Source organism: Cavia porcellus, unplaced genomic scaffold (genome assembly GCF_034190915.1).
Source record: "Cavia porcellus strain 051 isolate PalLab524CR breed Dunkin Hartley unplaced genomic scaffold, mCavPor4.1 scaffold_2, whole genome shotgun sequence".
Lineage (NCBI taxonomy): Eukaryota > Metazoa > Chordata > Mammalia > Rodentia > Caviidae > Cavia > Cavia porcellus.
This window is the reverse complement of record NW_026947485.1, coordinates 50545062-50571386: the sequence shown is the minus strand read 5'-3', so window position 1 is coordinate 50571386 and position 26325 is coordinate 50545062. Positions and strand designations below refer to the sequence as shown.

Genomic DNA, 26325 nt, shown 5'->3' with positions numbered 1-26325 from the left:
TTAGCAGTGGTGTGTATGAGTTGGAGGTAGAGAGATTAGGTTTTGGCCACAGTTTATAGGTGTAAAGTGTGGGATCAGATGTGCTTACTGAAGAAATAAGTGTACTTAAAGGGCATTAAATTGCATTCTGGGACTTTCCAACACAAAGAGATTGGGAATAAGAGGAGGAAGCAGCAAAAGAGATTGAGAATGATGATTAAGAATTTAGGCAGTTGGGTTTTTAGTAAGAAGTCATGCACAGTTTCTTATCTTTTGAGCCTTTTCAAATAGTCTGTCTAGCCACATTCACAATCTCCAATTTCCTGGTCACCTGTCCTTCAGTATTACTCCTTTTAAGTACTGTACTTTTTTTTTTTAGTATGATACTAGCCAGTGCCTAGCGTTTTGAATGTCTGATCCTGTCTTTCTTTCAGAAAAGGAGAGAAAATGTGTTATTTGAAGAATAGCCCTTCACTATTCTCAGTTGCTCCAAAAGAAGGCTATAAACTGTAAATGAGGGCTAGAATGATATGTAGAGTCACCTAAATAGGGTTGGCATTTTTTATCCTAGGCAGCTGACGGGATTCCTCATGAATATGAGACAGGCTTGAGGGACAGTAGACTTACCTACAGGGAGTGCGGCTCCTATTATCAAGCCTCCATGGCCGTCAGGCCTCCTACACTATATTTCCTGGTTGTTCAGGGATGTGGCCAAAAAATTCTTCCTTCTTTGAAGTGCTATACTTATTCCCCTATTCTTGTCACTAAAAAACTGGCCTCTGTTTTCTTTCTGATTTTGCACTACTGCCTGAATGCTATGCACGTTGATTTCCCATAGGATTTTCTCAGCACTCAGTTACACGTAGAGGGAGAGACAGACCTAGAGGAACAGACAGAGACAGAGCCAGTCATCACTGACCTTACTGCTTATTCATATAATCCGGTGAACCCGTCTACAGAAACATCTCTTGTTCATTTCTGTAACTGCTCTTTCTCTGGTACTGGAAGTCACCTGCCATAACTATACCGTATGTTATTTTCTAAAATTGTCTAAAATTGTCTAAACAGTCATAACAGTATGAGTTGTTTTTCTCCTTTGTTAGTTTAGGAGCCCTGACTTATAAATAACCCAAAATGTTTGAAACATCCTTACAACTCTTTTTTTTTTTTAAAAAAAGCCTCATTATGATTTTCCCAATCAATGCATATTTCAGTTATATTAGTTACACTGATGAATTTGGTGGTCAGAATGTTCATTTTTGTCACTTTAGAATAATATTTGAGGCAAATTAGGTTGCAGATTTCCCCATCTTGACAAAATTGAATATTTAGTAATATTTAAAAATGAGAATGAAGGGTATTTTCTCTTTAATTTCTTTTTATAAACTGATAGAATTCACTAGAGTATTAGTTATCTGTAACATTTAGTTTTTATTGTGTTTTTTTGAGTCTTTTAACATTGTTTGGCACAGGCTTTACAGTTAAATTTATTTTAAGTTATAAAGCTAATTGATCTTTTGGACAAATGTATTTATTTTAATAATATTATGAACACTAGAGAACACTGTTTAAAAGATGAAGCAGATGTTTTCATTTCTTAGTTTTTGAAATCTCTGTGATCATAGTTAATGACATAATTGAATGATTAAATTGATTATTGTATTCTAATAAAAATGGGAGGAATCTTGATCTGTAAGTATTTTAAATAATCCACAAGAGACAGTGGGCCAGTGTTCCTTGAATTGATTACTTACTTTGCCACAAGATGCTCTTCCAGAATGCATACTTTGAAAATGACACACTTGGAGGCCACTAATATGAAAACATTATTCATTCAGCAGATACATAGTGAAGGTTTATTATGCTAGAGGCTCCCCAGGGAACCAAAAAATGATTCAATTAAACCCTGTCCTCAATGAATTTATAGTCTATACAGTGCTATACAGTTAGACATATGATATACAAGCCACATAAATTTTCTAGAAGAAACATTAACAAGGTAAAAAGAAACAGCTGAAAATAATTTTGATAATATAGTGAAATAGCCCAATATATACAACATACTATTATTTCAAAGTGTGCTAAATATGAAAAATCATTTCAAGTTTATCTTTTATTCAAAATGCTTGGGACTAGAAATATCTTGGATTTTAGATTGTTTCAGACTTTGAAATGTTTGCATACACATAATGATATCTTGGGGAATGGGACCCCAGACTAACCATGAAATTCATTTATGTTTCATCTACACTTTGAATATCTAGCTATAGTTTTAGTGCATCTGCGCTTTGTGGCCTGACTTGGCAGGTCAGGTGTGCAATTTCCATCTATAGCTTCAAGTTGGTGCTCAAAAAGCTTGGGTGTTTTGGATTTCAGATGGTTTGGTCAGGAATACTTAATCAGTAATGAGATGTTTATAGTGTTTTTTTTTGTTTTTTAAAACTAAGACTTTGAAATCTAGTGGGTACTTTGTACCTTGTAATATGGCTTCGCTGGAATTTGTCACATTTCAAGTGCTCAGCGGTGACGTGTAGCTTTGTGGGTACCCTTCATGGACGGAACAGCTGTAAGTCCAGCACTCAGCCCATGATGTATCCTGGAAATTTAGCAGTAGCTTCTCTGTCTTTATTGAGGTATTATTTTAACCAAGAAATTTATAATTTTGTCACCTGCTCTTTTGAGAAACAGCACCTAATCTTATTCTAATGATGTAAAATCTTTTATTTCACAATTCTTTTTACATTTTATTCTGTTTTTATTGTCTCCATGTCTTCTGTATTTTTCTTTTTGTAAGCATTTTGTTTGCAGCTTGTGACTCTTTTTGTTAGAAGTTTTCCTCCAATGATTATCCTTGGTTAATAGAAAACTCTGGCGTGTGTGTGTATGTGTGTGCGTGTGTCTGTGTGTGTGTGTGTGTGTGTGTATGGTTTTCAGCAGTAGGAAGATTGATCATTAAACAACCTTTGATTTCTCTGTCAAGCAAAAGAATGAGTTAGTAAGTGCAAATGATGAATTTCTTTTCAATTTTCTCCAGCTTAGAACAGTTTCTTTCTAGACTGGGTAAGTTTATTCCTTTTACTTCTTTTTGTGTTAGTGCCTGTGAATCCCCTTCATATAGGGGCTTTATCTTGGTTTGTTTTATTCTGTTGTGTGTGTACATGAGGAAATGATCTTTTACAAATTAGAATGATGCAGATGGTATAATTCTACTATAAAAAGGAACATAGAAAATAGGTGGGTTGTTTTTTTCTGTTATATAGACTGCAGCACACAAACATAGGTTGAACTGTCTCTTGTTTTGTGCACTGTCTCCTAGAAAGCTGCAAAGTTCACCCCCATATGCTTTTCAGGTTTCTTACCTAATTTCACTGTCTCAGTTCAGCCTTCTTGACCCTTTAAAACTATGAATCCGCTTCCATACTCGTCTGTACACTGGGCACTCCTTACTCTCTTACTTTGTTTTATTTTTTCTTTATTATGCTTAGTACCGTCTGATACACTATATACTTTACTTCTGTCTTTGTCCTCTCCAGAATAAGAGTAGAAATTTTTTGAAGTTGATTTTTAAATCGAATGTAACATTAATAAACACTATTCACATAAATAAATACAAATAGCAAATAAATATATGAAAAACCATTTGACATCAGTGGTCATTCAAGAGACGCAAATTAAAATAACACTGAGATTCCATCTTATCCCAGAAAGAATGGCTATCATCAAGAAATCAACCAATGTCAAATGCTGAGGCTGTGGGAAAAAAGCCCTTATCCATTTTTGGTGGGAGGAGAGACTGGAGCACCCACTACAGAAATCAGTATTCAAATTCCTCAAAAAACCAAAACTAGAGGTTCCATTTGACCCAGCTATTCCCTTTCTTGGTATCTTCCCAAAAGAATTAAAAATATCATACCACAATGACATATGTTTATAGAAACAATTTGTGATTGGATTGGGTTTTTCAATTTGGGAGGTTTCATATGTTTTTGAGTTCTTTATGTTCTTGATAGTAATCCTTCGTCTGAGGAACAGCTGGCAAACATTTTTTTCCTACATTGTGGGTTATCCGTTCACTTTGTTAATGGTTTTTCTTGCTGTGCAAAAGCATTTTAATGAGATGAGATCCCAGTTGTTGATTCTTTATGATAGTTCCTGTGTGACTGGGGTTTTATTCATAAAGTCTTTGCCTATACAAATATCTTCACAAGTTTTACCTATTCTATCTTCTAGCAGATTTGTTTCTGTTTTGATATTCAGATCTTTGATCCATGTTGATTTATTTAGTGGTGAAAAATATGTCTAGTTTTAATCTTCAGCATGTGTAGAACCAGTTTTTCAGATACCATTTATTAAAGAGGCTATCTTTCTTCCAGTGAATGTATTTGGTCGATACATTGTGTCAGCTTAGAAGTTTAGAAGTGTAAGTAAGAAATTCGGTGGGGAGCCAGGATCCTTACTTTATAAACATCCTCAGCCTGTGCAAGAGGAGGGCAAGGAGATTTTGTGAGTGCTACATTTGTGCTGGGGGTCAGGGGTGGCCTGTATACAATATAAGGGAAGAGAAGAGGCTTTTTCTCCCTCTATTTTGCTGAGGCTGCTTTTGTTGGCTGCTGCAACCTTGAAGTGTTGCCCCAGTGCCACTTGCCCTGCCTTAGAGTCAGCTGATTATGAACTGAAACCTCCACAAACTGTAAGCAAAGTAAACCTTTCCTTCCTTCCTTTGGGGTGCCGGATATTTTGTCCCAGCAATGAGAGAAAAGTAACCAAGACAAGGATATGGCAGCTGAGTATGTCTAGAGTTGTTTTTGCAACTTCTAATTTGTATTGATCTTTGGGTCTGTATTTTTCCTACTACCACACTGGTTTGTTTTTTTTTTTTTAATCATAGAAGCTTTATAGTACAATTTCAAGTCAGAAAATGTGATGCCCTCTGCCTTGCTTTTGTTGCCTTTGCTATTCTAGGTCTCTTCTGGTTCTAGATAAATTTTAGGATTATTTTTTCTAATTCTGTGACATATGCTATTGGAATTTTGGTTGAAATTGCATGAAATCTGTATAACAGTTTTGGAAGTATGGCCATTTTTACTATATTGGTTTTTCCTACTCAAGAGCAAGGAATATATTTCTATTTTCTAATATCCTCTTTAATCTCCTTTTTCAGAGTTCTGTATTTTTCAAAGTAGAGTTCTTTTATATCCTTCATTAGATTGACTCATAGCTATTTTTTTGTTTTGGATGCTATTGTGAAACGTGTTGTTTCCATGATTTATCTCTCAGTGAGTTTGTTGTTCATGTATAGGAAGGCTATTGATTTTTGAGTGTTGACTTTGTATCTAGCTATGCTACTGAATTTGCTTTCTCCCAGATTTTTAGTGGAGTTTTGGAGCCTTCTATGTAGAATATTATGTTATCTGCAAATAATGTTAATTTAACTTCTTCCTTTTTATCTTTATTGATTTTATTTCTTTCTCCTATCTAGTTGCTCTGGCTAAAGTTTCCAGGACTATGTTGAATAGGAGTGGAGATATCTTGTCTTGCTCATGATTTTAGAGAGAAAGCTTTCAGTGTTTGTCCATTTAGTATGATGTTGGCTATTGGTTTATTATCAAGGCTTTTACCAGATTGAGATGAAGACCATCTTTTCCAGTTTTCATAAATGGGTGCTGGGCTTTGTTAAAAGCTTTTTCTGCATGTATTGCAATGATCATATGATTTTTGTCCTTAGTTCTGTTAATATGGGAGTATGTTACATTTATTGGTTTATGTATGTCAAACCATCCCTGAGTCCCTGAGATAAATCCCACTTGGTCATGGTGTATAATCTTGATGATTTGTTGCATTCTGTTTGCCAGTATCTTACTGAGGATTTTTGCACCTATGCTCTTTAGAGAAATTGGCCTGTAATTCTCTTTTTTAGTTGTGTCCTTGGCTGGTTTTGGTATCAAGGTAATGCTTGCTTCCAGAAATTAATCTAGGAGTATTGTTTCCCTTTCAATTTCATTAAAGAGCTTGAGAGGTAGTGGTGTTAGATCTTCTCTAAATTTCTTGTAGAATTCAGCAGTAAATCCGTCAGGGCCTGGGCTTTTCTTTGTTGATAGGTTTTTAATTACATCCTCAATTTTATTTATTGATATTGGTTTATTTAGGATTTTTATATCTTCTTGGTTAGGCTTCGGAAATTCATATGTATCTAGTTCTTTATGTATTCTAGATATTAATTCTTTGAGGAATAATTGATAAAAATTTTTTCCCATCCCTGGGCTTTCTCTTTACTCTGTTGGTTTCTTCTGTTGTGCAAAAGCTTTTTAATTTAATGAGTATCACAAAATCTGTTAATGAGTATCACAAAATCCTCTTAGAATGGATACTAGGGATGGGAAATAGGGTTTATGTAGAAGGACTAGGGATTAAATTGAGTTCCACTGTGTAAAAACTTCAAAACTAGCAATCAGAGGGATTCTAGATATATCAAAGGCAGAGATTTACTTAAAGAATCAGTCATTTTTTTATTATAGTATAGAAAAAGTATTTTCAGGTGGAAAAACAGGTAGCTAGTAGACTAAATGAAATTTTTATCTTAGGGTTGGGTAGATATTGCAAGGCAGAGGCCTATTATTGAAGTTTGTTTTATAATATTAAAATCATACTTTTTTTTTTAAACAAGGTCTCTACTTTGTAGTTTAGATTGATCTTGAACTCACTATGTAACCCTGACTGGCCTGTAGCTCACAGAAACCCTCCTGCCTCAGCCTCCTGAGTACTAGGGTTATAGATGTATACCACTATGCCTGATTTAAAATTGTACTTTTATATTACACAACATAGAAGTTGCCATTTTAACCTTTTTCAAGTGGATAGTTTTAGGCGTTGAATACATTCATATTGTGCAGTCACCATCCATCTCCAGAACATGTTCTTCTTCTCTGACTGAAACTTTGTGATTCTTCTCCCAGCCTTTGGCAGCCTCCGATCTGTCTCTGGATTGGATGACTGTGAGAACCTGGCTAGAGCTGGCATACAATGTTTGTCTTTTTGTTGATGGCTTATTTCACTTATGTTAATATCTTCAAGGTTCTAAAGTTTCTTCTGAAGCAGACTGGAGAACGTTTTTTGAATTGATTAGCAAATATGTATAACTTTTTGGGATTGAAAGATATCTTTGTAGGGCTGACTGGAGCTGTAGGGCAGGAGTCGTGTAGGCTTATCATGTACAGGGCTCTGGGTTTATTCCCTAGCACCAATCAAACACAGACAAAAAAACAACAACAACAACAAAAAAACCCAGCCTTTTTATTTGGTACTGGGTATGGAAGTCATGATTTCTCAATTACTAGGCAAATGCTTGAGTTGCTGAGCTAAATTCCTGGCTCCTAAAAAACCTGCCCTTTAAAAAAATCATTTCATATATTAATTAAAAACAAATTAGAAAAACTGTTAACTCTCAAAAAATTATCTTTCCAAAATATCAAAAAAAGGACATAATCATGTGCCAAAGTATATAATATCTCATTGACTGATGTTTTATGCATTATTATTATTATTATTATTATTATTATTATTATTATTGTCGTCAGGGTTTCACATGCAGTTCAGGCTGGCCTTGAACTCACTTTGTAGCCCGGGCTGGCCTCAAACTCGGAGTGATCTTCCTGACTCAGCCTTCTGAGTGCCAGGATTATAGGCGTGTACCACCACACCCAGAAATAATAGAATTATTTATGAAGGAAGCAATTGTGTTTTGGGAAAGTTCCTTGGATTTTTGTAGTACAATCCACTAGAGCAGTAGTGGTGAATCTATGGCATACTTTGCTGCAGTGAGCTGTTTGTATTATTGAAAATTCTAAAAGATTCACCATCACTGCACTAGAGGATATATTTATCTTCAGATAAGGAGAAGCCAACATAAGGTTTTTAGATCAAAGGAAAACCTTTGGGGATATTTTTGTGACCTAGATTTTTTAAAATTTTAATTTATTAGTACATACATATAATATATAAGGTTTACAAATACTTAAAAATGAGCTCAGCAAGGCATTAGAGGGAATTTTGACACAGAAGAAATCTGTCTAAACTACTTCCATGAAAAAGAGAAGTATATAGTTTTGAACCATGAAGGTGTAGCAGTAGTTTCTCTGTTCTCACATTAACTCTGCATGTTCCTAATTCTTTTATGTTTGACAAATATATAATACCTCTTCTCCCTCTTTAAATAAATGATTGCAGATTGCATGTTGAACTGGTCATTTTTTGTTTGCTCTTGCAGATTCATGTTTTTTAAGCTGTATGCTGTGCCCTGAGAGATAATCTGTACCGGCTTTGACAGTCAGTGGTGTTGCTTCTGTCTTCTGTTTACATTTCGCTCATAGGAAGAAGCTGGAGGAGGATAGATAATTTAAGGGAGTGAGTTAGTTATCTGTCAGTGAGTCGCCACCAAAATTTGTGCCTCTTCCAAACCTTTCTAAATAGCTCCTTTACGAAACTCTCTTCACAGTATCCTAATTTTCTTGTGGGACTTGCTTTCTGCTGAAACTCTAGAAATGTACATAATAAAATATAGTGGATAGATGAAAGAAAGGATCATCAACCTAGGAAATATGGTTATTAATTTTGGTTCTGCCCTTGTGTATGAGGTAGTGGAATTTCTTTGTGTCTTTACCTTTAAAAGTTCATTAGAGTAATATTAACATTCCCCATCTTGAGGTAGATTTGTGTTAATGTACAGAGATACACTTACCTAAATTTGATCCAAAGGATTTTGATAAGCAGATTACCACAAATGAGAGGTACTGTATTATGTTCATTATTGTATGCTTATCCTCTGTGAGAAAGAGTAACAAACTCTTCCTGGTAAGGTGGTATGAGTGAGCAGAAGGGTGATCAGAGCAAGTGATTAAGTGGCAAGGACTGGCACTTCATGGGAAGTCCATGGAAAGCAGCCCTGAATAAAAGAGAAGCTGTTTCACAGAGAGAGGGGATGATTCTGCAAACTGTAATGTCTTAGTTTTATTTAGTTTGACTAGACTTTTTTCTTCTTCACCCCTTTTATTCAGCTACTGATGTGGATCATAACACTGAATATATCTAAGAGTTGTAATCTCAGATGTTGTTGGTAGTAGTCAGGTGGTAAATGGAATGAGCCAATGAGTTATTTATTCTAGACCATTGCTGCTCTTACGGGGAATGTAGGTTGCTTTTGAACTATATAGTTCATGGAAAGTTGGAAATACCAATTTTTATGTAATCTTCCAACTTATACATGTCAGGAACTGAGAAACATTAAAATATTTTGGGGGGGTCTATGAAACACATTGGAGGTTTGTGTATGTCCTGTGGGTTGCCAAGTTTGGATTTCTGATGCGCATATTTCTAAAGGCCTTGTAGGGCTAAGCCATGATTCCTGCTCTTGCATAACAGATGGATGTCTGCTGCTTTTTGCTTTCTGCCATTAACTGCATGTTCCTAGTTTTTTGTGTTTGACTGTTATGTCCAAATATATGCTAATGCATTTGAGAAACATAGTCTAGGAAATTGAGTTAAAAACTGCTGACTTTCACAGAAGGTGATCTGCTAATAGATGATGAGTCTGGTACTATGATAGCATACTAGGCTTATTTATGTTGATCAGACTATTCTTAATCAAGCAGCATGGGAAATATTTGTTATGTTCTCTCCTTCAGTTTATTAGCTGTCACTTCTTAATTGGTCTGTTACTTTTTACTGACCTCTGAATATTACTTGGTGTGGTTTAGGTATTTTATTGTTTTCTCATGATACAAATGAAAACTACCTTTGCCAAAGTGCATTAGTAAAATCTCTAGATAAATGCTATCTATCCTTTGGCCTTCGAGGAGAGTCATAAGGTAAATCTTCCTGCAAAAGTTTAAATCCTGTAGGGAAGACTCAGTTAACTTAACCCAGAAATTCATCTGCTTATTCATCTATCAGCTATTTATTGCACATCTGCTGTGTCCAGTCATGGTGCTGTTCTTTCAGAATATACTTTACTGGTAGAATTTATGTTCTGATAAGAAAAACTGATAATGAATAATTGAACTATTAAACCAATACCTTACATATATAAGAGGTATGTAAGGAACTAAATGGGGGCTGTGATAGAGAAAAACAGGGACATGTACTAAGCTAGAAGAGATGGGGAAAACTTCTTTAAGGAGCTGACACTTTAACTGAGACCCAAAGAAGGAAAAGGAGCTGTTTCTGTGCACGAGGAGAGGAAAAATCTTTGAGTCTTTCGGGTAGAGCAAGGTCCAAAAACATTAGCAAAGTAGTTAGTGCCCCTACTGTGTGTTAAACACTGCATGATAATCTTTGTCATCCACTTTACAGATGAGACCTCTGGTTGACTGTGAAGTCTATCTTAAGGTCTAAGAGCTTGTCAGTTTGTGGTGGCATTGGGATGGAACTTAGGTTTCTTTGTGCCTTTCATAATGCCTTTCAAATTACTTAAAACAAGTATATTTTTAAAAAAATAATAGACCTATTAATAGACTTAGATACTCCAAATTCTACTACTGTGGTTTACAAGGAATTAAAGGGTATCACTACTCAAGCCTTCACAAAGCCTTTAGAAAAGGTGTAATGGCCAGGTCATTCTTCTTTTGTTACCAAAACAAAATCTGGCCCTTAGTACATGCCTTTTTTTCCTTTTCTTTTTTTTTTGGTGCCAGGGATTGAACTCATGACCTGGCACCTGCCAGGCAGGTGCATATGCACTACATGATATCTTTTTTTTTTTTTTTTTTTTGGTGCTGGGGATCAAACTCACGACTTGGTGCCTGCCAGGCAGGTGCTTATGCTACTGAGCTAAATCCCCAGCCTAGTACATGGTATCTTGAGAAGAAAGAAAGATTAGGGACATTACTAACATCTCTCTAATCAACGTTATCTTGTAGAACGTTTATACTTAAGAGATGTTATATATTTGTTATTATTTTAGTGTATTTTGAGATTCATAATAATTACATTTATTTAGGAGAATTTGTACAAAAATAATGAATCTTGATAATTTTTGATCCCTTATGTACCCTTCTCCATCTCCAAAAAGTCTACCTCATTTTTTCCTACCATCTTTTATTTTTAAATTATCTAATTTTGGGGTGTCTGATATAACAGACACAAGGCTACATTTGACCTTTTATCTCTGATTAATTTCACTTAACAGTGTGGTGTCATGATCTATGCATTTTCCTACAAATGAGTCAAATGTTTTCTTCTTTGTGGCTGAGTTAATACTGTGTGTTTTATATATACCTTATTTGCTTTATCCATTCATCTTTTGTTGGGCCTCTAGGCTGTTTCTATAATGTTTCTATTGAGAATTGTGAGGCTATAAACATGAGTATTACATTGTATCACTGCAATATGATGACTTTAACTCTTTTGGGAAGATACTTGAAAGAGGTATATTTGGGTCAAGTGGAATTTCTATTTTTAGTTTTTTGTGGTATCTCCAATAGTGATTTCCATAGTTTACATTCCCAGCGACAATAGATGGTTCATTTTCTCCCACATCCTCACCAGCAGTTGTTATCTTTGATGGTAACCATTCTTTCTGGAGTAGGATGGACTCTTGGTGGTGTTTTGATTGCATTTCTCTAATGCCCAAAGATGATAAACATGTTTTCATGTATTTATTGGCCATTTGTACTTCTCTTGACAAGTGTTTATTCATTTTAATTGTTCATTTTTTGATAAGGTCTTTTTTAATTTCCAAAAGTGTATTTACTTGACAAAAAAAAATACAAAATGAACAAAGAGGGGTCTTATTTTTTTAGGGTCTGTTTGTTTGTTTTTTAGTTATTTATGTACTCTAATAAATTCTCTATGAGAAGATTAGCTGGCAAACATTTTTTCCCATTTTGTAGGTTGTCTTTGATTGTTTTCTTTGCTTTGCATAATTTAATTTGATATAAACCCATTTGTTGATTCTTGACATTGTATCTTGTTAAGATTCTGTTCAGTAAGTCCTTGGAAATACCTGTGTGTTAAAGTGTTTACCTATTCTGTTTTCTAGCAGATTCAGTTCTTCTGTTTTTATGTCTAGGTCTTTGATCCATTTTGATTTTATACTTGAATAGAGTGAGGGTCCAAATTCATTTTTCCTCAGGTGGATCACCAGTTTTCTCAGTATCATTTGTTAATGAATCTATCTTTTTATCCTGCATTCGTTTTTAACCTTGTCAAAGATCACATGACTGAAGGCACATAGAGATATCTCTGTGGTTTCTGGTTTGTTGTCTACATGTTTATGTTTGTCAATACCATGCTATTTTTTACTAAAGCTTTGTAGAATAACTTGACATCTGAAATTGTGATATTTACCACTTTGCTCTTGTTGCTTGCGATTGCTTTGGCTATTCTGAGTTTCTTCTGGTTTCTAAATTTCAGGGTTCTCTTCCTAATTCTGTAAGGACTACTGTTGATATTTTAATAGGGATTGCATTAAATCAGTCAGTCAGTCTGTTTTGTCTGTCTGTCTACCTGTCTTTTTGTTAATAAATATGTCCATTTTGACAATATGGATTTTTTTCTGTGCAGGAGCAGGGCATATCTTTTCATTTCTACTGTTCTCTTTAATCCTGCTATGGCTTTTGTTATAAAACTCTTTTTACCTTTTTGGTTAGGGTGATTCCTAGTTTTTGTTATTTATTTATTTATTTATTTATCGGTACCGGGGATTGAACTCACAACTGCCTGCTTGCAAGGCAGGTTCTTATGCTGCTGAGCTAAGTCCCCAGCCCTTTATTTTTTATAATACTACCACGAGTGGGTTTGTTTTCCTGATATCCTTTTTGTTAAGTTTTTTCTGGTATACAGGAATGTCATTGAATTTTGTGTGTTGATTTTGTGTCCTGCCACTTTCCTGAATTTACTAGTTCTAGTGCTAGAATTTACTAGATCACTAGAGTGATCTGATGGGGGTGGGGTTTTTGGGTCTTCCTTATAATGGATTATATATTCTGCAAATAAATACAGTTTTACTTCTTCCTTTCTTTTTTGTGTCTCTTTTACTTCTTTCTCTTGCCTGATGGCTCTGGATAAAGTTTCAAGTACGCTACTGAACAAAAATGGTGAGAGTGGAATCCTTTGTCTTCTTTCTGATTTTAGAGGAAATGCTTTCAGTTTTTCCCCCTATAGTATGATGTTGGCTGCGGGTTTGTCATAAATGGCTCTTAACAGTTTGAAGTAAGGTCCTTCTATACCTATTTTCACCTTTTTTAAAAAATCATGAATGGATTTTGTATTTTTTCAAAGGCTTTTTCTGCATCTACCGAGATGATCTTGTGTTTTTATCCTTCTCTTTACATGGTTTATTACATTTATTGATTTATATACATTGTATCATCCTGCATCCCTGGGAAAAAGCTGAGCTGGTCATGATATATGATCTTTTTGTTGATTTGTTGCATTCTGTTTGGCAGAATCTTGTTGAGGCTTTTGTATCTATTTTCATTAAAGAGATTTGCCTGTAGTTAATTAATTCATTAATTAATTTTTGGTTAATGTCTTGTCTGATTTTGGAATCAGAATAATGCTAACTTCTAGGAAGGTGTTTGGAAGTACCCCTCAGTTCTTACAGACTTTAGTAGTGAATCCTGGAATTTTAGTGGAAAATTCTGATGTTTTCTTGCTAATATTTTATTGCTATCTAAATTATTACAGTCTAAATTTTATTTCTATTATCAGATTGTTCAGAGTTTTTATGTCCTGGTTCAGTTTTGGTAAGTCATGTATTTAGGAATCTGTCAGTTTCTTCAAGATTCTATGATTTGTTGGGGTACAAAATTTTTACTGATATCTTTTGGATTTTGACAGTGATTTGTCTTGTGATTTCACCAGTTTCATTTCTAGTTGTGTTGATATGGGTCTCTTTTTTTCCTTTTGAGTAAGATGGGCTAAGGATTTGTTTTTTTTTTTTTTTTTTTGGTACCAGGGATTGAACTCATGATTTCATACTTGCCAGGCAGGTGCTTGTGCTGCTGAGCTAAACCTCCAGCCTGTGTATTTTGTTTATTGATTCAAAGAACCAGCTCTTCAATTAATTAACTCTTTCTATTGTTTTTCTAGTATTAATTTCAGTAATTTCTATTTGTTAAAATTTTCTTCCTTGTACTGTTTGTGTTTAGAGTGTTGTTGTTTTTGTTTTTCTACAACCTTGGAGTACATGATTAGGTTATTTATTTGAGCTTGCTTTATTTTTCTAATGTGAGCATTCATAGCAATAAACTTACTCTTTAGATTGCCTTCTTTGTGCCCCATAGGTTTTGTTATGTCTTATTGGCATCATCATTTGTGTCGAGGAATTGTTTAATTTCTTTCACAATGTATTGAATGTTTAGGAGTATTATTTAATATTCAGATGTTTCTAAAATTTCTGTCGTTTCTTCGGAATTGGTTTCTTGTTTCAGGGCATCATGATCTTGATTTTGTTTTTTGTTTTTGTTTTTTTTTTTTTTTTGGTCTTTTTTTCCTTTTTATCGGTACCAGGGATCGAACTCATGACTGCCTTCTTGCAAGGCAGGCGCTTATGCTGCTGAGCTAAATCCCCATGATCTCGATTTTTATAAGGGGCATTATTTAAGCAGGCTATATGGTCTAGTATGTGGTCCATTGTGGAGAAAGCACTATGTGCTGGTGAGAATAGTGTGTATCTGTTGTAGTAGGCTAGAGCATTCTGTAGATATTCAATTAAACTGATTTGTTCAAAGATGTGAGTCAGTTCTAGTATTTGTTCTTTTTTTGTGTAGTTGATCTATCTGTAAAAGTGGGGTAATGAGATTACTCACTATAATTGTGTTGGTATTTATTTAATCTTTTATGGCCAGTAGTGTTGGTTTTATGAAGTTGCATGCACCAGTTTTTGGTACATATATATTTATAATTGTTAGCAGTGCCTGTTGCATTGTTCCCTTCTCATCAGTTTTAGCCTGAAGTTTACTTTGGGAATAAAGTTGCCACTCCTGCTTGCTTTCAGGGTGCATGGAATATTATTTTCTAAACTTTGATTTTTCATTAGTCTATGAATTTCTTTTTGGATTAAATGAATCTCTTGAATGCAACAAGCCACTGGGTTTTGTGTTTATTCCAGTCTGCCAGTTGGTATGATTTAATTGAGGTGTTGAGCCATTTAAACTGAGACTTATTACTGAAAGATACTGACTTACTCTTTCTTGTCTTTGCATTTTTTTGTTGTTGTTGATTTCTTTATTTTCCCCTTTTTGTTTAACTGTTTACCTGCCTTGTCGTGTTCACTTTATCAGACGTTTTGGCTTTTGGTATCATTGTTCCTGTCTGTGATATTCTTAAATATTTTTTAGAGTGCTGGTTTGGTGTTTGTGAAATTTCTTAAGATGTTTGCCATGGGATATCCTTATTTCTCCATCAGTTTTGAAAGATAGCTTTGTAGGGTACGTTATTTTAGGCTGGAAATTGTTTTCTTTTAGGGCTTGAAATAACTCATTCCGAAGGTCTTTGGGCCTTTTAAGTTTGAATTGAAAAGTTTGGCGTAAGTCTGATGCTTTTTGTGTGTGTGTGTGTGTGTTTTTCCTTTTTACCGGTACCAGGGATCGAGCCTGATGGGTTTTACTTTATAAGTGATGTTTTGTTTTCTGTGACAGTTTTAAGATTCTATCTTTTTGTTGGACTTCTGGGATTTTGACTATCATGTCATGGGGAGCTGCTGCTGCTTCTTTTTTTTTTTCCTGTAGTGATTTAGTATTAGGTAAACCTTATTTATCTGTATGCTGATTTGTTTTTCTATACATTCAAAGTTTTCTGGTTATGATTTCTAGAAACAGATTTTTTTTCCCCATTTGTGCTGTCCTCTAATTTCTTTCTAACTCCTGTTAGCCTTAAGTTAGCCTCCTATTATTTTCTAGTAGTTTGGATGAATTTTTCTTGCTCCATAAATTGTTTATATTGTTATTTGTTTCCATTTTATTCTTGATGTCCGAGACCCTTTTTCCACGTCAATCCATTCTGCTGTTCAGGTTAACACATAGAATTCTTTATTTCTGAGATCTCTGTTTGACATCTTTTCATGGACTGTATTTTTTTTTGGTAAATTTGTTGTTCTGTTTTGAATAGTTTTGATCAGGTCTTCTAATTTTTTTATTTGTGTCATCTACAGTCAGTAACATTGGTCAGTTTATTTGTTCTGCACTATTTTGGGTTATATCTCTTTGAGCTCACTGATGTTCTTTGCTTAATTTTGGTCATTACATGCCTTTGATTTTTTTCTCCATCGGTGCCCCTTAGATCTGTTTTAGGATGATTGGAAGTCCTTGGAGGCATTTTCTTTGCCCTGTTTTTTTATGTTCTGTGTGTATATGTGTGCGCGTGCATGAGGGTTGACGAAAATACTGAAGAGAATTTGTTACTGTGAAGATCTCTTTAGTTAGGTTGTTTTCCAATGATGTGTTTCTAGCTTTATGTGTTGAGAGATACTGTTTATCACTTCAACACATTCAATTTATTGGGTTTGACTCTGTTGCTGTGTTGTAAGGAGAGAATTTCTACTGGTTATAACAGTATCAACATACCAATCATAAACATTAAAATTTGTTTTCATAATTTCATACTTTTACAAGTACTTCTTACAGACTGTATTGTAGTGCTACTTGTTTTTGTGGGATGTGGCAGGTGGTGGGGAGAAGAAAGAAGGGGAAGAGGAAGGAACTATCAATGGGAAGAGAGGGAGGGAAGAGGGTTGTCAGGAGGTGAAAAATAGGAAGTTGGACTGTGCTGGAATTATTTTTGTAGCTGGAGTTAAAGGTTAGTATTGAGGGGGTTTGAGAGTATTTATATACGGGAAAAGAGATACAAAGATTGGAAGTATATTTAGAGATTAGGAGAGATTTTGAGAGTGAGAATATGTTAATATATTTGTAGTTTTCTTTGGATTCTCTAAGCTCAATTTTGTTATGGATTGCCCTGACAATCCTTTGCATGGAACTGTTTAAATTATAACCCTGGCTAATTCCTTTTCTCTAATACACAAACATAGGCCCTTACTATATACCTGTGTGGCACAATTAGGTGGAGAGGAGGAGAAGGAGGGCAAGGAGGCCAGCGAATGAGGAAGCCAATGTGGGGTAGTTTGTTCAACTCCGGTTCTCCAGTTCTCTGTTGACTTCTGCCAGGGATGTCATGCTATCATGCCTTTTACTGCCTAGCAAATATGTAGTCATCTCGGTTTCTTCCCACCACAGGTTTTCCTTTCCTAGTATATCGCCAGAAGACCTCCAGCCCAGGTGCTGTTCACCACCTCTCTGTATGCAGTTGTCTTTCTGTCTCAGGCCTGCCTGCAGAATGTTGGGCTGTTCCCAAGCTCAGCAGGGGACCCCCTTTACCAGTGTGGAGCAGTGCACAAGGCCTCATACAGACTCTGTTCCGGCTCCACTGAATCACTCTGCCCTGCACACCAGTCTCCATCTCTCCATTTACAGATCTCCCTTGCTCCACTTCCTATTCCATGTACTTGTCACAGTCCTGGGCATTCCCCAGCTACGAGTTGCTGGGGGCCCACCCCATGGGACCTACTAGTACACTGAATGACCCAGAAGTACCGCATTCCCACTGTATGTCAGGAAATATGCAGCATTTAGTTTTCCTATACTGGACAAGCCTTTTCTCTTCCCACCTTCCTACCAGTCACAATCCCTGGAGCATTATTGTTTTCTAGCTCTGGGTATGGCATTTTTATTTCACCCTTCTGCTTTCGGCTTCTCAGAATTCCTGACTTGCATGTATTTCACTTGCTGTACCAGTAGAGAGGTTCGGGTGATTGTGAGTCTGTTTTGTTGACCATGCCACCACTGTAGAGCTGGTTTCCTCCTTTAATCCAGTCCTCTCCCAAGATGGCATGTATGCCAGGTCTGATGGGTAGGGTGCCATGATCCAGGAATGGTTTGATTTCTCCTCATATAAATAACCCTGCAGATACCAGATTTTTGTCCAGCTAGATTCTCTCTTCATTTATTCTCCCATATCAGACCTTCCTTATCTTTTGTTTACATCTCGGAGTACCTGCTTTCCTCTAGTGTCAGTTCCCAGACTCTCAGCCTTGCTGTTGCTCCTCAGGCAGCCATCTTCTCTTTCCTCAAAATAGTTTCTTATAGTCCTCTGGATTTCAGTAATGGTTATTGTGATGTTACCTTTTTCATTTCTAATTTCATCACTATGGGTCTTTTCTTCTTTTGGTAAATAATGGCAAAAGGCTTATTAATCTTGTTTATCCTTTCAAGGAACCAGCTCTCTGATTCATTGATCTTTCTGTAGTTTTTTTTTTTTTTTTTTTTTTTTTTTTTTTTTTTTTATTTAAGAGGAAAAAGAGAAAAACACAAAACAAACCAAAGCGGCGTAAGGGTACCCGCAATACAGAACTACAAAACAAAACAAAACAAAACAAAACAAAACAAAAAAAACATAACAGTAAGAAATTACCTGCTAGTAGATTACACACTATCTTCTTGACAATAGTTCCTCAAATCACAGTATCAAAGAACACAAGGTGGACATTCAAACAGGGAGACTGCAAACAGCTGTGTTCAATGTTCCAAAAACATTGATAAAGTCAGCTATTTAACACCCCCAAACACACTTGCTGTTATATCCGTTAGAGCTCTTTTTCTTTTTTTTTTTTCCCCTCTCTTTTTTACAACAAAATTTACACATCTTGGATTTTATTACTCCTTAGTGCTTATTACTTTCTTTGGGGGGAGGGGGGAGAATACAGTCAAATATGGCAAAACAAAGCTGTCAGTCAATACCAAGGATAGACATAGCACATGGTGTAGAACAGAGTACAAGTTTATCAACAATGGTTATCAACGTTGTCCCTTGTTTCCTTAAAAAGAATTGTCTATCTTATTAGATATTATAAAGTTGGACAAAACAGTAGAGAACAAGACCAATAAAACTTAGGCATTGTAAACATTACAGGACTTCCAAAGAAGACAATAGTCAAACCAGAATGGGTATCTTAGTGAATCTTATTGTCTTCAAAGTAGTTGCCTATGTCTTCAAACTTGATACTATCATATAGAATGGAACAGAGTCTAATCAGTCAAAACAAGATCGTGGGAGTACTACAGGACTTCAAAACAAGTTAATAGGAAATCAAAAAGAGTTACTATTTATATATCCTAATTTTTTTGAATTTTTTCTTTAATTAAGACAAACATAAGAAATAACTAAATAATTTTTTTTGAAACAATAAGGGGGAGATTGAGATAAAACAGGACATAACAATATAACAATAGAGGTCACAGCATGACTGTTTCAATAACCTAGTACTTCACCACCTTATAACCTGACTTAATAGTAGTTACCATAGTGTCTTTTTCCTTGAAATATTTGGGTAAAACTTCATATACTCTAGCTTCAAATATTTTCATATCAAGAAGCCCAGAATAAAGCCTTTCTAATTAATGAGTGAAAACTTTATAAGGCTTCAAGGCCACCTAATGGGGAATCATGATTACCACATATTTTTATATATTTGAATCATTATTTACATTAGGGAAACTATTCGGTATTCACACATGCGAGATTGATTTATTTCACTAATGAGTATGGTCTCAAGCTGCGCCCATTTATTGATAAATATCTCAATGTGATCCTTCTTTATAGCTGAATAATACTCCATTGTATAGAAATACCACAACTTTTTTATCCATTCCTCAGTTGATGGGCACTTGGGTTGTTTCCAAGATCTGGCGATTACAAATTGTGCTGCTATAAACATAGGTGCACATATATCACTGTGGTATGATGCTTTCAGTTCTTCTGGGAATATGCCTAGAAGTGGAATAGCTGGAATAAATGGGATTTCCAGTCCCAACTTTTTGAGAAATCTCCAGACAGATCTCCACAAAGGCTGTACCAGTCCACACTCCCACCAGCAGTGCAGGAGAGTTCCTTTTTCCCCACAGCCTCTCCAGCATTTGTTGTCGGTTTTCTTGATCCTGGCCATTCTTTCAGGAGTGAGATGGTATCTCAGTGTGGTTTTAATTTGCATTTCTCTAATGACCAATGATGATGAGCATTTTTTCATGTATTTATTTGCCATTTGCATTTCTTCATCTGAGAATTGCATATTCATCTCAGATGCCCATTTTTGGATTGGATCTTTGAATTTCGGAGGTCTGAGTTTCTTTAATTCTTTATATGTTTTAGACAAGAGCCCCTTGTCTGAGAGAGAGTTCACTAACTTTCTGTAGTTTTTTAGTCTCAGTTTCAATGATTTCTGTTTTGATCTTTATAATTTCTTTCATTCTACAAGTTTTGATTGAGATTGCTCTTATTGTTCTAGGACCTTAAATTAATCATTAGGTTATTTACTTGAAGTTGTTCTGTTTTTCTAACGCAGGCACTTGCAGCTATAAACTTCTGTCTTAGAATTGCTTTAATTTTGTACTGCAGGTTTTGGTGTTTGGTCCTGCCATTGTCATTTTATTTAAAAACTTCTGAAATTGTTTCTTGATAACTTCTGTGACTATTGATTATTCAAGTATATATTATTTAAACTGTTTGTTTGCATATTTTTGTAGTTTCTTTTGTTGATTTCTAGTTCCATTCCATAATGATGATAGGATGCAAGAGATTATCTTAATGCTTTTTGTATTTATTTAAGAATACTTTATGGTTTAAGAGGTGATCTGTTTTGGAGAAAGTTCTGTAGACTGATAACAATATGTGTTCTGGTATTATCGAGTAACACAGTGGTATAGTTCAACTCATTTCTTTGTTGAGTTTTTGTTTCGTTGACCTATTTAAGAGAACATGGTGTTGAAGTTTTTGACTATGATTGTATTGATGTCTGTCTGTCATTTTATGTCAAGTAATTTTTGTTTCATGATATTGGATTGGCCAATATTGATGCATACATATTTACAATTCTTACCTTGTACAGAATTTTAATGAATTTAAATTTAAGTAGCATTATATAGTTAATATTATATTGGACAACTTTAGCATAGAAGTAACTGTAGTACCTTTATAAAGGGAGAAACAAGTGAGCAAAAGGTAGAGTGACTTTCAGGACTTTTTTCAAGTAGTTTGTTAAATAGCTCCTTTAAGGATTAGTCTTATATCCTACATCATCTTTACTCGCATCTGCAGTTAATTCTGTAGTATCTAAAAATAATTTAGTTATTAAGAGAAGTTTGAGTTTCTTGTAAACTTTGTGTAACTTAAGATGGGAATTTGAAGACAGGGATGGTAGTACTGTCTCAAAGGTGTCCACATAGAGATGAAGGTGGGGAAGCTTTATGTTGTCACAATAACTGGCCAGTACTATTCTCTTTTAATTCTTGGGGTTCAGGGAAGTTAATTATAGTTTTATCCTGTTTAAAATACCTATAGTGCCCTCTTTGAGAAATTGTGGTGGCTGATTTTGATGGTAAGAATTTCATTAAAATTTAGAGATCCTAACATTTAAAGGATTATCTCTTTTCTGAAAAATTCATAAGCTGATAAATAATCTCAAAAGTTCTGGATATGTAGATTTTCTGTACCACTTTGTGTAAAATCCATGAGAATAACTGAAAAATTTTCTGCTGCAAAGGAAAGCAGGAGGTTTCACCATGTTAGCTGAAATTTTATCCAAGCAGTATTTATGTCTCCATTTGAGAAGACAAATCAGTCTTCTTGTAGTTTATGTAGAAGAATGTGTAGAATATGTTTCCAAATTTATTGGCCAACTTCAAAGAGCCAGTGCTAAGGGAACTGAGTGTTTTTCTTCATATTTTTGTTATGATCTAAAGCTCAGATATCTGTTTGCCTGGAACTTTTCACTTGATAAATGAACTTTTAGGGGAGGCTTTCTGTCTGTGTTACAGAATGGACTAGTAGTAAGTTGTTAAAGATTTCAGGGGTCAGGTAATGATAACTTTCAAAAGCAGTTCATGTTGCTGTAACAGAACCCACAAACTTTGAGGTGGTTCCAAGGTTAGAAGACAGTATGCCACTGGTAACTCATTGTAACCAGAGATTATTTTTGACATAGTCTAGTGTCTTTTATGTTTGTTTTTGGTAATTATGAGGGATAGGCTGATAGTTGCATTGGTATAATTTAGGGGGTATACTAAAAAAGGGAAAATGACCATTTTCCTTATTTTTGGTCTCTTGTCATAGTAATGGCCAGATCCTTATCTTGTAGCAGACTATAATTATGTGTTTAACAAGAGTTCACTGTGATTTTATGGAAGAGACAGAGAAGGTGATTGTGATAATGTAACATATGAAAGTTTATTTTTTTCCAGTGCCAGGGATCTACCTCTGAACTCTACCTCTCAGCTATATCCCTAGCCCTATTGTATGAAAGTTTCTATTATAGTGTTTCAGTGTCTAACATATACTAAGTACTCAATAAATGTTGGTTTTTGTTTTTCTTTCAAAACCTTTTCTTACGTTTAAAAATATAAAGTAAGCATCCTCTGACCATATTAAATAATTTTTACTGTCATAGTTTTTTATTAATTGACCCAAATATATTTGCCCTTTAATACTGACATGAGCTACCAAAAATCGCAAAAAACCAGAAAACCAAAAACAAACAAACAAAAAAAACCCCTTAAATCTGCATGTATCTACTACAAATTAAAAGACTATCCATCCCACATATTTTATGCTTAATTCTTTGGTTGTATCTAGGGGATTTGTGCAAATAAGTTCTTGTTCTGTACTGTGGGAAAAAAATGTAGAAGTTATTACCCAAATGACCTAAATAACCTAGTCACATTTTAAAAGATTTGTTTCCCAGTAAGCATAGATTGTAATGATGAGTGTTTGAAAACAGAATTTTGATGATAGAAATAAAACTTTTCTATGTTTATTGTATATCTAACTTTTAAAGTACTTATGCTTTATATCTGGCATTTGACCCTCTGTGACCCATATTTTTTATCTTGAAATGCTTTAGATGCCCAAGTACAATTTAAAAGTAGTACCTAATTTTTAAAAATGTGTAAGTTAAGTGGTTAAAAAGATGACTCTTCTTTTGCGTGGAATATTTTGAATAGAATGAAACATTTATGACACCTTAATCTGTACTTGTATAAAGAATAATTCAAATAGAATTAGGAGTGTGTGGGAAACTGGCATGTTTTATGTTTTCCTTAGCTATTTTTGAAACACGGCTATGTTTAAATATGTTGCTGATGTATAATGCCTGGAAGTTCACTAGCCTCTGTGTTTTGTTCATTGTGATATCATCTATATTCAATGTATATTTTTTCTTTTAAGAAAGATACACACATCCTAGCATCTTTTACATTTATATGGAAGTACTAAGATCTATTGAATATAATTTTGCTGAAGTGGGATGTCTTAGTTAATATGTTAAAATGCTAGTAAAATAATTAAAACATTTTCTGGCTTATTAAGCATTATTTGTTATGGAAACAAGTTTTTGATGTTTTGAAGTCATGTTATATGGATATAAATCTGTTTCTATTTTACCATTGTACAGAAAAGGAAAATCTAAAAATTGTTGATCCTAAGTCTTCCCCCGTTTCAATCCATTCCCCTTTCAATCATCGCTAAGCTACAAATAACCTGTTTTCCAGAGTGTCCATTTTCCAAGCATTATAAAAGCATTTGGAGTTTTCATACATGCTCACGTGTCAGACTTTTAATGAAATGCTGAAGGACGTTATTGATAGACCCCACTAGATTCAGTTCCTTCTTTGCATTATCACATTTCCTCCTGAGTGCTGGTGGGTTATGGAAACAGTGACTAACATGGAGCACTGTTGTAAGATATGGTATGCTGCTGAATTCCCAGACAGCAATTTAAAAATAAATTATGCTTGTGTAAAGTATGTAGGGGAAAAAAGTCCTGGGAAAAAGTCTGAAAGGAATTGGGAAGATTGAATACCATATGAAAAAATGACTCAGCAAAGGAGATATTCTGTCCTTAATTAGGCATTTTAACATTAAAAAAGCTGTTTTTTGTTTGTTAGAGATAAATGGATAGCTTCTAGATATAAGTGTTTCCTAGATATTTTTTAAGAAATTCAATAATAGAAGCTTAATTAATAGTAACAAATATTGATTTTTGACATCTTTCCATTTACAAGGTGCTTACACCAGCATTTACATGAGAATCTCACAACAACCCTTCCATGTTAACGAAAGCTAAGACATGAAGTTGTGTAAAGAAGGATCAAGGAGGGATCTTGCTCTAATTCTAATATTTTCCCCACTTCATGTCTTTTTTATGGTTCATTTATAAGTAGGATCAGCATCCATATTTTAAATGAGTATTCATATTTTATTGAAAATAATAAAGCTTTTAAAGGAGGGCAGTTGTTATAAGTGCACACCTTCTTACTTACATCTTCACTTTTAAAATTTCAGCCACTATTTTCCTACTTAATCTCCCTTATATTTTAGGTATCCTACTCTTAGTTGGTAGTAGTATAACATAATAACCTACTCTGAATGATTTGTACATTTTCTAAGATTTAAGAAGTTACTATCTGCCAGGTGTGCTAGTGTATAGAGAGACTGAGACAGGAGTATTGTGAGTTTGAGATCATACAGGATTATTTAGAAAGGCCCTGTCTCAAAAAAGTTGCTTTCTGCTTAAGCTTGTTTATTTATTCACTTAAAAGCAGTACTGGGCATAAGATTAAACAAATTTTATTTATATATATAAATTATATATATTTTTACTCTGGTTACAGTATTTAGTCTTCATGCATTTTAGGACTAATTGTTCTCTTAGCTTCTAGATTTCATAGCTTTGTAGGCTTCACATATAAAATAAAAACGGCTTTTATGAATGAAAACCTTTTATGAACAACTTCATAATGAGCTTGTGCTACTTTTGTAACAGTAAAGAAATATATAAAGTAGGAGGTGAAAATCACCACTCATTCTGTCAAGAGATAAGATTAAAACCTTTTAAACTTGATTTTAAAATCTATTTTTGTTTTAAGATTTTTAAAATTATAATGTATGTGACAAAATTTATTTTCTTAAATATTTTAACTGTACCGTTCAGTAGTTTTAAGTATATTCACATTGCTGTGAAGTTTTCAGAGCTCTCTCATCTTACAAAATTGAAGTTTAATACCTAGTAAGCACTCCCCCTCCCACACCTCTAAGAGCCACCATTCTACTTTTTATGTACCTCATACAAGAAAAGATTTGTGTTTTTTGACTGACTGACTTTATCGGAGTGTCCTTAGGTTCATCTGTGTTGTAGCATGCATCAGGATTTTCCTTGTTTTTCTCCTGTATGTTTTTTTACAAAAGCTCTACAATGCTACTGTATTATTCCCACTGTTTATACATTTTTTATGCTGCAGGTTGAGTATCCTGTATCCAAAATGCTTAGGACTCAGTGTTTCAAATTTCAGATTTTGGAATATTACATATATATACATAATCACATGTCATGGGGATGGTACCTAAGTCTAGACACAGAATTTATGTTTAATGAACACATTACATACATAGACTGAAGGTAATTTTAAAAAAATATTTTCAATTCACTTGTATTTTGACTACTACTTATCATATGAGGTCAAATGTGGAGTTTTCCTCTTGGGGCATGTCTCTATTTGAAAGCTTTGGATCTTTGAACTTTTCAGATTTCAGAATTTTGGATTAGTAGTGGTCAACCTGTCCTAAATATTTCATTCTTGTTCTAAGAAAGAAGAAATGGAGGCTTTGAGAAGCATAACTTTTAATTAATAGGTAGCAGTGACGGGGACTAAATCCAGAACTGCTTGATCTAGAGTCACAGTGCTCCTTATAGTCAAAACTGTGATTACTGTGGAAAATGAAGTACTTTAAAAAATAAGTTTCTATACCTGGCTTTTATGCTTTTTGTTTCTTTTTTTCTTAGAGAAGCTTCACAACTTAGTGTGTATGGTTGTGGCCGGCACAAATGTTTATTTTCGTATACAAAGATTTCTTTTTTTTTTTTTTTTCCCATATACAATGATTTCATGTTACAACATTTCTCTTGTAGTCTCTTACCTGTGTGTTATGACTCAATTATTTTTAAGAAAATAGCGGTTGTCCTGATCAGAAATATATTTTCAATGGCTTTTCAAAAAGTCATAGATAAAATAACAAGCGGACAGCATCTGCTTCTTATTTGAAAGATAATGAAATGTGAAAATATCATCCAGGTGAGCTTTCATAAATGTGCTTAAGCTAAATCAGGTATCATGACCTGTGTAGCTCATTACAGAGTTGTACGTTAGCGCTAACAAAGACTTCAGAAATAATCTGCATTTAAGAGCAATTGGACTGGGTCTAGAAGACCTATCCCTTACTTTTCTACTAAAAGGTTATACTGTAGTGTAA

General features: G+C 34.5%; 1 protein-coding gene across 6 annotated transcripts in view; it reads left to right on the top strand.

The window, feature by feature from the left end:
* St7 (suppression of tumorigenicity 7) overlaps positions 1 to 26325 on the top strand; it is a 276254-nt gene that overhangs the window by 27416 nt on the left and 222513 nt on the right. Inside the window, exon 1 of one of the 6 annotated variants that reach the window (XM_063241753.1) lies at positions 2970 to 3039. The exons of the other annotated variants lie outside the window; for them this stretch is intronic. Within the exon in view, the coding sequence (XP_063097823.1) occupies positions 2985 to 3039 (55 nt within the window). The 5' untranslated portion in view covers positions 2970 to 2984. Of the gene's footprint in view, positions 1 to 2969; positions 3040 to 26325 lie in introns of those variants that run through there. 6 annotated transcript variants of the gene reach the window in all.